The sequence below is a fragment of the Chrysochloris asiatica genome, unplaced genomic scaffold (assembly GCF_000296735.1).
Source record: "Chrysochloris asiatica unplaced genomic scaffold, ChrAsi1.0 scaffold00010, whole genome shotgun sequence".
Lineage (NCBI taxonomy): Eukaryota > Metazoa > Chordata > Mammalia > Afrosoricida > Chrysochloridae > Chrysochloris > Chrysochloris asiatica.
In genome coordinates this window covers 25477632-25490701 of record NW_006408528.1, presented here as the reverse complement: position 1 = coordinate 25490701, position 13070 = coordinate 25477632, and the positions used below count along the sequence as shown (strand labels likewise).

Here is a 13070-nt window from a genome sequence, read left to right as displayed (position 1 = left end):
TATCAGAACGATGTTTACCTCTGCTTTATTGATTACACAAAGGTCTTCGATTATGTGGATTATGACAAGTTATGGCCAACATTGAGAAGTATTGAATATTGAAATTCCAATAAGCTGCCAAAAGAACAAATCTGTGTTGGAAGAAGTGCAACCAGAATGCTCCTTGGAGGCCAGGATAGCCAAACTTCGTCTCTCATAACTTTGGACATATTGTCAGGAGCAACCTGTCGCTGGAGGATATTGTGTTTGGTAAGTTGGAAGGTCAGAGAAAAAGAGGAAACACCAGTGATATGAACTGGCAAAGTGGCAGCATCAATGCGCTCAAGCGTGGCTACAATTGTGAGGTTGGCCCAGGACCAGGCAGTGTTTCGTTCTGTTGTGCATAGGGTCGCCATGAGTCGGTACTGACTTGATGGCACTTACCAACAACATCAACATGTCCTACCCATGGACTACAAATAGGAATACTTATTAATAATTGAAGTTTATACAGATAAAACCTATGTTTATTGAAACAAAATCTTAAAGATAATTGCAGCAAAGCAGATCTTATACTTTTTAAATTTGAAAGGAAATTTTAGACACTTATAATTATTCATAAGCACTTACATAGTTCAGATTCAACCACAGGTATAGACTACTGTTTTCAGCTTTTCCCAAATAGGTTTCTTAATAGTTTGGCATGCACCTTAATTTTTTTTAAATAGCATATGGTTTGTACATATCATCATTTTTTATAGTGGTCCTATTGTAATTTCCTGATAACACTTCTACCTTGTCCCAAGACTAGCATATTTATTTAAAAATTGAACATTAAACATTGTAAATTCATTTATATTCTAAATATAAATCTATAGATCTATAAGTGGCATGGGTTTATTATTCTTTCCTATTCTCTCAAATACACAAGGCAGGGATTTTAAACAAAGAACCCAGTATGTCTTTTGTATGCATACACTTCACCAAACACACCTGTAAGAAGCTCTGGTTGTGTAGTGGGTTATGCATTGGGCTGCTGACCAAAAGTTCAGCAGTTTGAATCGTTAGTCTCTCCACATGAGAAAGATGAGGTTTTTTGTTCCCATAAAGATTTATAACCTCAGAAACTCTATACAGATTGGCTAAGAGTAGGAACTGGACTCAACGGCACACTACCATCACCATCATCAAACACGCCTGTGATTCTTTCCAATTGCATTTTTGGTCCTTAGCAATGGAGGCTTGGGAGCAAGGACTGAAAATGGAAGTGGGTGTTATTCTTAAGCTCAAGAACAGAGAAGAAAAAATCAGACTTGAAAGGACCATGCGCAGCTGGTGATCTTTTTAAGTGTGGGAGAGGGTTAGGAAAGCTCTGAAATGCTAAACTTAGCAAGTTGTCAGAAGGAAAAGGCAGGATTGCTCCCCAAATGTAGATCATATATTGTTGTTGTTGTCATGTGATGTCGAGTCCGTTCCAACTTATAGCGGTCCTGCATAGGGTTTCTGAGGAGCAATTTATGGGTTTGGACAACCTTGAGGTCCAGTGCATCATCTTGCAGCACCCCACCGGGATTCCAGATCATAAATGGCATTGTTGTTGTTGTTGTTGTTAAGTGCCGTTGAGTCCATTCCAACCCATAGCGACCCTGTATAGGGTTTGTGAGGAGCAGCTGGTGAGCTTGAACTGCCGACCTTGCAGTTCAAACGGCTTTACAGTCTGGCGCGTTAACCCACAGCACCACACCAGATCATAAATAGTTCATTTAAAATGTGAAACAATTATACTTTCAACATTCTTTGGTAGGACTGGCATTCTACATAAATATTCAGATACACTGAGAGTTAGGATGAGACTTTGTTTTTTGTGTCAGTTACTATTAAATTTCAGAATAGCCTCGCTTTCTTTTCTGGCTGTGTATAGCGAAATATGCTAAGCGAATAAGGAAAATCAGGTTACTCTTTCACATGAATGCAACAATTCCTCAAACTGGTTCCTAGAGTCTTCCAAATTCCATGTATAATTACATAATCTCTCTTACCTACAGGCCAACAAACATGGCCATGATACTTTCTGAACTCAGTCCTAAAGTAACTCGTTGCAGAAGAAGGTCCTGTTTGTGGGGAAGCCATGGCTCTCACATCCTCTGTGCATCACTAAGTGTTTACACCAGATGGTAACACTGCATTTAGTGTCTCTATAATGTTAAAATCTGCAATTCACTGACAATGACTTGATTTATTATACATTTGCATTATTTTGATACTCAATAACAGGTATTTGGAATTATAACAAGAAGGTGTGTCAAATGAGGCATAAAATTAGTCAACAGTGAGTGAATCTGTTAGCCATTAAGAAAATAAATTTGAAAAATAATACAGATCCAGCTTTGAAGACCCTACAATCTGACTTAGCAAAGATAATTTATGTGAGTAGTTTTATAGACTGAAGAAGTCATTTGACATATGCAATCAAACAAAGTTTCATTTCATTTTCAGATTACTGAAATTATGTTATAGTTATCCAAAGACACGTTTATGACTGAAGCCACAAATTAAGTTATTCTAAAGGTTATTCAACATTGTTTTTCATGCCACAGTTCCCACAAAGCAAAGGAAACCTATAAGTGCAGGTTTAATGAGTCATTCAGGAGATGACAAGACTCCCTGAATTTGTGATCCTTTAAAATGTTATCATAAACTTGTAGAATAGTAAGATCAAATCATTCTTTTATTTATCAACAGAATTTTATTTTTTGTTTATAATCATTTCTTAATTCAACTCTAAATTGCATGTTTTATTTTCCTGGTTAAACAGAGTCCAGCTTTGTTACTGTTTGGAAATAATGAGCAAATTCTGTACTTATACTAATGTTTATGTCTTGGCAGCAGAAGGAAATAGTAGCTGGAGACATTTAGACATATTTGTGTCAGATAAAATTTATTGATTTTTGCCACATGTTTAATTCTGATTATAATTAAAAATTTACAAAACAAAATATATCATTCTTTTTTAAATATATAGAACTCAAGTTATAAACATTCATTTATATTCTTAATTAACCTCCAATTATGAAGGATGATGACAATATATGATAGGGTAGGCTGCCTCATTTCTGTTACAAATGTTTTATAATTCAGGCTTAAACTGTGTGTGTACACATACAAACACACATAAACAAAGGGCTTCAAACTTTTTGGAAAAAAATCCATCATCTTTTAATTTTTCTACAAACTCGTTTGAGTCACCTTTTACACACAAACACACACAACTAGGGAAGTAAAAAGGTATTGCTACAAAATCATGGAAAGTTTAATAAAAATAACAAAATGTGAAGCTATTGTTTCTCAAGGTATCTTCTATCCAGGTCTATAACTTCTGAAGAAGGTGTTTCCATCTTTTTAAGCCTTCCCAGAAGAATTCTGCACTCTAAGATTTGCATTGGGTTAAAAGACAGTTTTGGCATCTTCAAGTGACTCAATTCATGTTCCTTTTAAATGTTCTTTGAATATTGGCAACAAAAAGAAGTTTGAAAGGGCTAGATCATGGTTGTGTGGTAGATGGAGTAGGGTATCCCAGCAAAATACTTATAGGACAGTACTTGGTACCCTCCAACAATAAGCAGGCTCATTACTATTATGGAAAAAAATTCCTCAGTACAATTTCTGGACATTTTTTTTCACCAATGCAGTTTCCCATTTTCTTAAAACTTCTTCATGATAAGCTTCTCATCCTGGATCATTTCAGAAAATCTATCAAGATTACCCCTTTGGAATTTAAAAACAAACAAACAATTCCTATACCCCTCTTAGTTAACCTCTTAGTCTTGAATTGAACTGGCTGAGCAGATCCTTTTGAAGACACTGTTTTGATTGAGTGGAATTTTTCCACAAACTTTTTGTTTGTAACGAACCTGCTCATCCACTGCTCACTTATCCATATGGTTAGATTCCAAAGACAAAGTGGGCATGGAGGATGTGAAGCATAAAAACACAGAACTTCTTTGACCCTGATACTGCTATGCTCTGACCCCAATGTCCTGCTATTGGGATTGGCACTCTAGCATATGTGAGACCTGGATCTGGACTGCGAGCAGAGTTGGTGGCTCTGAGTTTCTAGAAACCAATGGAGCTGAGTGTTAAGACATTCTTTAGGGCTTGCTGTCCATTCTCAGGCCCCCACAGCCACCCTCTCCACAGCTCCAGCTGTCTACTGCCACCCTACAGGTTGGAGAAGATCCTACAGAAACAAGCCATACACTGCTGCTCTTAGAGGGCCTGGAATCTGAACCTGGAGATTAAAGCCTGCTTGAAAGAGGAGCTCTGCAGCCCAGGCCATAGAGGCGTGGTGGCCAGTTTCTGTTGGGGTCCACAGACCCTGAATTTCCCACAGAACCCTTAACACTGCAGAACTCAGTCCCTCCAAGGCATCTGAGTAGAGGGGAGCAGAAAACTCAACTTCTCCTGTCCCTGCCTTCTCCTGGGTCCCTCTGACCTTGGGCCTTTATTGGAATGCCTCTCTGAAATTTCATCTCAGTCCCTCCTTAGCATGAAGAGCTGCAATGGTAGATCCTATGATGAGAATGATATCTCTTAGAGGCCTTCTGGAAGCCTGAGTGCTTCAGCTGTGAACCTGATAAATTCGGGTGGCTCTATGGGCTGGATACAAAATGCCAGAAGGAAATACAGGTTAATGCCAAATAGTGGGATAATAGATACTTTGTTCCTGTTATAAATATGAAATGTCTGACATTCTATAAGCAGGGAGTAAGTACCTACAGCACATATTTTGTCGTTAGTTGTCATCCTGTTAATTCCAATTGATAGCAACCCAAGTTTGCAGAGTAGAACTGTTTCCTAGGATTTTCAAGCTGTGACCTTTCTAAAACACAGATGACTGTGTTCCCAGGTGACTCTGGGAGGTGAAAATCACCTACTTCAAGACAATCCAGTACTTAAGCATTTGAACCACCCAGCCACCATTTTATATACATGCATATGTAAATACATATGCATGTATAATACGTACATGTGTATGAATATATATATATATATGAGCTCTGGTAGCGTAGTGGTTACGAATCAGGTTGCAAACTGCAAAGTCAGCAGTTCAAAACCATCAGCTGTCCGCGGGAGAAAGATAAGTCAGAAGCAACTCCACGGCACATAACAACAACATATGACTATATATACACACATAAATATATCCTCTCATAATTGTCATACAGTTATTTCACTTATTTTGAGTTACTACATTTTGCATAGCAACTTCAGATATAAATTCTTATTCAAGATATTTTTTAAACCTTGTAACTATTTACATTTTAAGGGTTGAAATGTACCAAAAATTATGCAGTGAGCACATCCAGACCTTTACAAAGTTTCATTTTAGCTAATGTATCTGTTCTGCCAGTTTTTCCAAATGTGGCCTTGACTGCTTACCCTGCCCATTTTCTAACTAATAAAAGAGCTGTTACAAATTGCTAGCGCCACCTATTAGTGAAAGCATAGAACTGCAAATCTTGATCATTCCTTGCTTGATCATTGCTTTAAAAGTCATGAGGGAAAAATCCATCCCAAGACTCACACATCTCCTAATATATGTTTACAACAACAGGCAATTAATTATTAAGATGGTTTTATGGTGTACACTAAACTTATTTGGACATTGTCATGAGTTTTGGAGATTTTACCTACATTCTTAAAATATTAGGAACTGATCATTTTTTCAGACTTTTTTCAAGATTTCATAAGACCAATATCACTTTTAATTAGTAAGTAGTGCTTCATACTGTAATATCAAGGTTTTGTATATGAAAGGTATTATATAATGACTAATCTAAAATGCATATTACTGCTGATCTCTGGAAGAGTCTTGAAAGATTCAAATACAAATTTCATTTAGGATGAATTGTACTTTAGATGAAAAATTCTCAAAAAGATATGAAGGTGTAATATTTGGCTTTTAGAACTGATGTATATGTGTGTCACTAGACTTAAATGGGGAGTCCTGGTGTGATGTAGTAGGATAAGCACTGGACTACTAACCACAGGTCAGTGTTTTAAACCCACCAGCTGATCCTTGGAAACCCTCTAATGCATTCATATGAGTTAGAACTAAATTGTCTGCATATAAGAACAACAACAAGTATCTAGAAGCTTAGTGGTGCCATGGTTAAAGTTTTTGGCTGCTGAAAGATTAGTTGTTCAAAAACCTATCATCAGTCCCATGGGAGTAAGATGAGGCAGTCTGCTTCAGTAACAATTGCACTGGAAATCCTACAGTGAAGTTTTACCTTGTGTGGTGCTATGGGTTAATGCGCTGGACTGCAAGGTTAGTTTGAACCACAGGGTTGTCAGTTCAAGCTCACCAGCTGCTCCTGGGAAACACCATAGAGGGTCACTATGAGTCAGAACTGACTCAGTGGCACTTAACAACAACAAACCCTGCCCTATAGACTCACTCTGAATCAGAATCTACTCTATGATAAGTTTTAAATATCAAGGTGTCATTGTGGCTCTGTAGGATCTGCTAAACTCAAGGTCAGTAGTTCAAACCTAGTAGTTGCTCCGGAGATCCTATACAGGGTCACTATGAATCAGAATCCACTTGATGGCACATAACAAAAGCATTAATAGGTATTGCAAATCACTAAAAATAATAGAATTTTGGAAATGAGTCATAAGAAGGGGAAAATCAACCCAAGAAATAAAAATCAGATTTGGGAAAAATTATTTTTAGTATTCATACTTATTTAAAAAGAATAATTGAATGTCATTGTCAAAATTTGGTGGACTAGTGGTTTATATGGACTATAGTGTGATCTTAATTTTTTTCTACTTGTCGAAGTAGAAAAAGTCTATACTGTATAAATTGCTAAAATCTATGCTGTATAAATGATTTCATAAGTCACTCTGGTTAGCAGTTTTAAGCAGAGAGTCACAATTTGGAGACTTTCACTAGCACTTATCACATCTGATCAGAGTTAGAGCACAAAAGATATGCCTGCATGTTTTATTTTAATTTGCCAGGGCCTATTTGTTGAGTGAATGAATTAAAACTTTGTTATCATTGTGTTTAAATTCAATATTTCAGAAAAAAAAAAATTTAAAGTTAACAGAATTTGAGAAGAAAATGCTGTGTTAAGTCAAACACCTATTATCAAGTATGCAGCGAATACTTTTGAAGAAGAAGAAGAAAAAAAGGTGTTGCAAGGAGTTGCTCTGCTTTGTATATTTTTAGTTTTCCTTCGACTCCCCTACCTTTCCTAAGCATGTTATATTTTAAAGGAAAGTATATTTTCAGTATAGAGTTATTCCATCATCAAGCTAAATGAAGAAAATACTGAAGTTGTGAAAGGTTTTGGTTTGCTCGGATCAACCATCAACACTCATGGATGCAGGAGTCAAGAAATCAAACAATATATTTTGCATTAGGCAAATCTGCTGCAAAAGACCTCTTTAAAGTGTTCAAAAGCAAAAATGTCAGTTTGAGGACTAAGATGCTCCTGACCCAAGCTATGGTATTTTCAATAACCTCATATGCATGTGAAAGCTGGACAATGAATAAAGAAGACCATAGAACTGATACATTTGAGTTAAGGTGTTGGAAGAGAATATTAAAAGTACCATGGACTTCCAAAGGAACAATCAAATCTGTCTTGGAAGAAGTACAGCCTGAATGCTCCTTAGAAGCTAGCATGGCCAGATTTCATCTCTCATGAGTCGGGACCGACTCCACGGCACATAACTACCACCACCACCACTTTGGATATATTACCAGGAGGGACCTGTACCTGGAGAAGGACATCATGCTTGGTAAAACGGAGGGCCAGCGAAAAAAAGGAAGTCCCCCAAAGAGATGGAGTGACACAGTGGCAACAGCAGTGGGCTCAAGCATAGCAACTATTATGAGGTTGGAGGAATGGGCAATGTTTCATTGGGTTGTACATAAGGTCTTTATGAGTCAGTACTGACTTGATGACACCTAACAACAATACAATGTATACTAATGTGTAAATACTTGAGATACCATAGAAACTTTTTATGGGACTCAAACTGTCATAACTACTCTTTTATCCATAAGACGAAAATCATTTTTATATAATACTTTCATTTTAAAAGAATTTTATTGTACTTCACAACCTGTCGATTGATGTAAAATTACTTTTCCAAATCACAAAATATCTAGCATATTTAGTATAAAGTTATCTCATATACATGTGTATATATATATTTTTAAATATACTGCTTTGGGAGAAGCAAAGAATATCTCTGAAAGAAAGCCAACAAATTTTATTAGTAAATCCATTATTCATACTAATTAATTTTGAAGTGATCATGACATCAAGTGGATAGTAAAGACAACAAATTCACTAATTTGACTTAAGAATTTTTAAATAAACATGATTTTCTCTTATCCGAACATATGATGAGACTATCTTTCTAAACTGATAACCTCATTATTACAATAATCAAGCAAGTTGACTATGGAGGAAAAAACTTTAAAAATGTCTTTAAAATTCCTTACTATTTACTAAAAAAGTCCTCACTTTAAGGTAAGGGTAAAAGCATTTATTTAACCTTTGAATTTACATGATCACACTGAGAATTGCATATGTCTTTGAATTCTGCTAAAAACTGAAACACAAAATGTTCTGGAAAAACACATTATGTTGAGTGATGGGACATTTGTCATTTGTTTCAAACTCAAAACCTAATGTATTTCTTCATAATCTCTATAGATTTTTATGGATACTTCCTTGTTGCATACATTCCAATTAGATTTTATGATTTTCTGTTATTTCATGAGACAAGTAAAATTTGACTAGTTTTGTAGAAGAAATAATCAGTTGTGCATCTATTTTTTAAAAGAAGTATGTTAACATTTAACTGTATTACATAAATCTAAGGAAGGCAACAGTACCTCTGAGTGAATGTTTCTTAAGGATAATTTGTATGTGACTACTAAGATTTGCAGAGTTCTCACGTTTGCTTCCCCCACAAGGATTCTAAATCAGGCTGGTTCATAGGGAAAGCCAGCATACCCCACTTTTCTAATATTATCACTTCTCCAGATGGTCCTGAAAACATCTATTTAATCCCTTTTTCCTAGAAAGTGAAAAGGTATCTTATTAGATATGTATGTATATCCACTACAAAGGCTGTGTTTTTGTCTACTTTTTCTTTCTCATTTAACATATCAAATCTCTTTCATCTCCTACCAAGCAAGATGACAAGTGTAGAGTAAGTGCAGTGATTGCCTGAAACTTTAACTTGGCAACCTGAGCAATGAGAGAGTTAATGGTGGATCTTTGAAAACAAGTGACCATGAGAAATTAGGGTGGGCAGGGATTTAACTCTTCATGAATCATGCTGGAATATTTTTAAGGGCAATGCAGTGGATGTTTTAACCATGTTTGACATCTAGTTAGAAAGGAAAAGAAGTAGTTTGCTTTTTGTTTTGTTCTTTTAAATCTCAATTATAGTTAAGAAACAAAGTATTGACAATTGGTCACCGGGCATTTGCCTTAAGAGAAACAAGTGTACATGTAAGACACAAAAAGGTAATGACAGACCAATAAAATGAAAGAAGAAAAACTGCTAGACCCATTCTTTTCATTCTTCTTGCTGTTGTTCATTTCACCATTTGTTTTACCCAAATTGCCAAGCTCTAGGTGTATCAACAGAACTGTTAAGTAGGAGCAGGGAAGTTTTTATTTTAAAGATAAAAGGAATCATTCTAATGGATGCCTTTGCTAAAAAAGACACACACATAGATAATATGCTTCATCAGATAAATTCAAATCAAGCATATATATAGCAAAAGACATTCTAATTATTAGCATTTTTTTCATACTTAGAATCAATGCCTCTGTAATAGAGAGTGACCTATTACAATGGAAAGATATTTTCTTGTTAAAAAAAAAAAAAAAAGAACGATTCTTCAAACTTTATTTTATTTTACAATTTATTAAGCACTTATATAAATATTTGCAAACCTAGTGTTTTTTTTTAATGTATTCCATTGATCTCAAACTTGTTACTCTAAAATTATACCATATTGTCATTCACATTTTCAAGAAAAAAAGTTGCATGTAAAACTTATTCATACTGAACATAAACTTGGATATAGTGAACCAACAGCCCAACAATTATGTGATGGCACCCATTCAAGGAGTGAAAATAGAAAGCAAATACTGATCAAAACACAGATGCTATATTATCATATACTATGAAAATAATTTAAAGACAGTTACTAAATAGAAATGTAAATATAGATTAAGTTAAGTATGTAATGACTGCTATATGATCATTTTAATCATCTTACATTAATCAGTAAAATGCCATTCTGCTTCTTGCTACATATAATCTATTTTCAATTTAATACCCAAGAAGATATTATACCAAGACATACAAATACTTTCCATTACAATATATTTTCACCTAACAAGTATTAAGACCAAACAAACACATTAAGTAGGTGTTTAATTTTCTAATTCAAAGTGTTAAAATTCTATCTCCCATCTCTATTTATACTAGAGAAAGAAGTGTTCCCATTATGTGAAAATGAAATATTTTCTGGCATAAGAGCAATGTACAGTAGACTCACATCTCTACAAAAAAGGTTCAGTCATTTTCTTCCATATTATAGGCTAAAAATGGAACATAATTGGAAGCTTCCCACTGCCCCACCCCCAATTCTAGAAATCTGAGAATCCTCAGAAATCAACACCTTAGGGAGTAAAACTACTTGAGTTAAAACAGTTTAATCTTCAACTCCATTTGAATAATACTTGTACTTTATAAGTATGCCCTGCCATTGTATGTGTCATTTTGGAATCTATATTAGTATTACTTTACACATATATCTATAAAACCTATTTCAATAACTGTGGAACAAATATTCTTTTTTTGAATGCTCATTTAAAAAAAAAAAGCACACACATTAAAGTTTAACCAAATAAAGTATTAGCAAGCACATAACAAGCTGAGTTTTTTCTTAAATTTATACTTTTTAAAAGAGAACTTCACACCAGAGAGTGATGTCTCTTCAATTCTCACTGTAGTACATATGGAATTAAATAACATTTTATTTCAAAGGCTTTAGCGTTACACCAATTAGCCAAATATACTGTCTTTTGTATAATCATAACACACTGTAGAAAAACTAGTCTGTTCTCTCCAGTTTATATTCTCTTGGCAAACCATGATCTAGTGCTTATGTTAAGCATCTGATTGTCAGATTTGAACAAACTGAATATTCATGATGATGATTAACCATTTAATGTCTAAAGCTAAGGAAATACAATTTATCATAATAATGATTATAGGTAACATATATATATCTACAAAGAGATCATTTTTGCATTGGCATTGAAATAATATTTTAATAAAAGTAAAGTCAGATAAATTAACAGAATATAAAATCTGATCACATATACTGATCACCATGTACCAGGCATGCGGTTCTTCTCTGCAAATGTGATTAAATGTTCTTTGTTTGCATTTAAATTGTCAGATATCATACACAAGGCGTGCTTTTATTAAAAAAAGAAAAAAGAAACCAAAAAAAAGTGTTTAAGTCATCTTAAAAATATACTCGTGAACACAGAGGTTTCCCAGGTTAAACTAAAGGCTTGATTGTTGGCGTTGGGGAGGGAGTTCAAGAAAAGAAACGGGGTGGGGGAAGGATTAAAAAGCTAGCCAAATCAATGAAAAAGAAAACAAATATTTACCTTTATAGGACAATTTCAGCCTTGGCACATTGTTCTTCCCGTTCTGATAGTTTGCTTTTGCTGTAAGTAATACTCCCCAGAAAAGGCAGACAATCCTAGTGAGCCAGCCCATGCTGCAGACGCTGTAGGTCCTATGCCGCTTCGGTCTTTTCTCCGGTATTGTGCAGCCAGAGAAGTTCAAACAATCTGGAAACTGGAGGTAACAGGTGATTTAGGTCAGTTTCATTCATAAATGCAGATAATCAAGACCTCATGGCAACACTAACAGCTCTTCTTCTGTAACAGTCACTGAAACACGGAAACTTCAAACCCTCAAAAAAAAAAAAAAAAAAAAAAAAAATCGAGCCAGGCACCGGATAATGAGGCACAACTGTTGTGTGGAAAAGAAAAAAGAAAAAAAAAAATTAACAAGGGCTGCTGCAGTGGTGCTTAAGAAGGAGTTCCTTTTATCTACGCTCCTCTGATAGCTGGTGTCGGACTCTAATCCTGCTCTCTGATTCATTCCGCTCCGGGGAAGCAGAATGAAAGGGAAACAGAGAAAGAGAGAGAGAGAGAGGAACCGTGAGCAGCGCGGACTTTTCCTGTACACATGTAGGGAGAGATGACACAAGATCCCACAGACAGGTTTTCCCAACACTCACTAGACTGGCTGACAATGGGAGAACAGGCGAGTTCAACCCACTCCCCTTCCCTCCTGTCACAGAACACATGCAAAAAACATCTCGCAGAGATTAGAGCCGGGAGCAGAACCCTCCGGCGTGCTTGTGAAAGGCATGTAGCTATAAATTTACTTCCCAAGGCAAGCGTTGTTTTATAGCCATTTTGGGGTGCAATTTTCATTTTAAAAATCTGAATTCTGCTACCTACATGATTTACAATTCATGTTATTACATAATCCTACTAAACTTGTGCATTAGATGTGCGTGTGTGAATCCTTTTCATCAATATAACTTTAACCACTGAAGGTTTTAAAGCCTTGTGAGAGATCATTCCCTCCTCCCAACAAACCCCTCCTCTCAACGGCCCTTTTCCCCACCCCACCCCACCCCCCATCCTCTCCCGCCCTGCATCAATTTCCGTGAAGAAATTCCTAGTAAAGCCCATTTCAACAATCAGTTCAAGACAAATATAGGTCCACTGAGAATTATAAATTACAACAGGGGATTCTCAAAAGGATACTCAGAATTTGAAAACATCTATGATTTTCCAGCTTCTGGAATGCTCTGGCTAGCATTTTTAATGCATCACATCTCATTAATTAAAGCTTCCCTAGTTTGGGTTTAGAGGGCAGAGGAAGATTACAAAGTCCACAAAAGTCCCTGCTGAGTGTCAAGGACCAATGTAAAAAGAGGATCT

General features: G+C 35.6%; 1 protein-coding gene across 1 annotated transcript in view; it reads right to left on the bottom strand.

Annotated features, from left to right (window-relative positions):
• The window catches only part of SEMA3A (sema domain, immunoglobulin domain (Ig), short basic domain, secreted, (semaphorin) 3A), a 324888-nt gene extending 312650 nt beyond the window's left edge, over positions 1-12238 (bottom strand). Inside the window, exon 1 of the mRNA XM_006834338.1 lies at positions 11715-12238. Within this exon, the coding sequence (XP_006834401.1) occupies positions 11715-11826 (112 nt within the window). The 5' untranslated portion in view covers positions 11827-12238. The remainder of the gene's footprint in view (positions 1-11714) is intronic.
• Between the last annotated feature and the right edge of the window lie 832 nt (positions 12239-13070).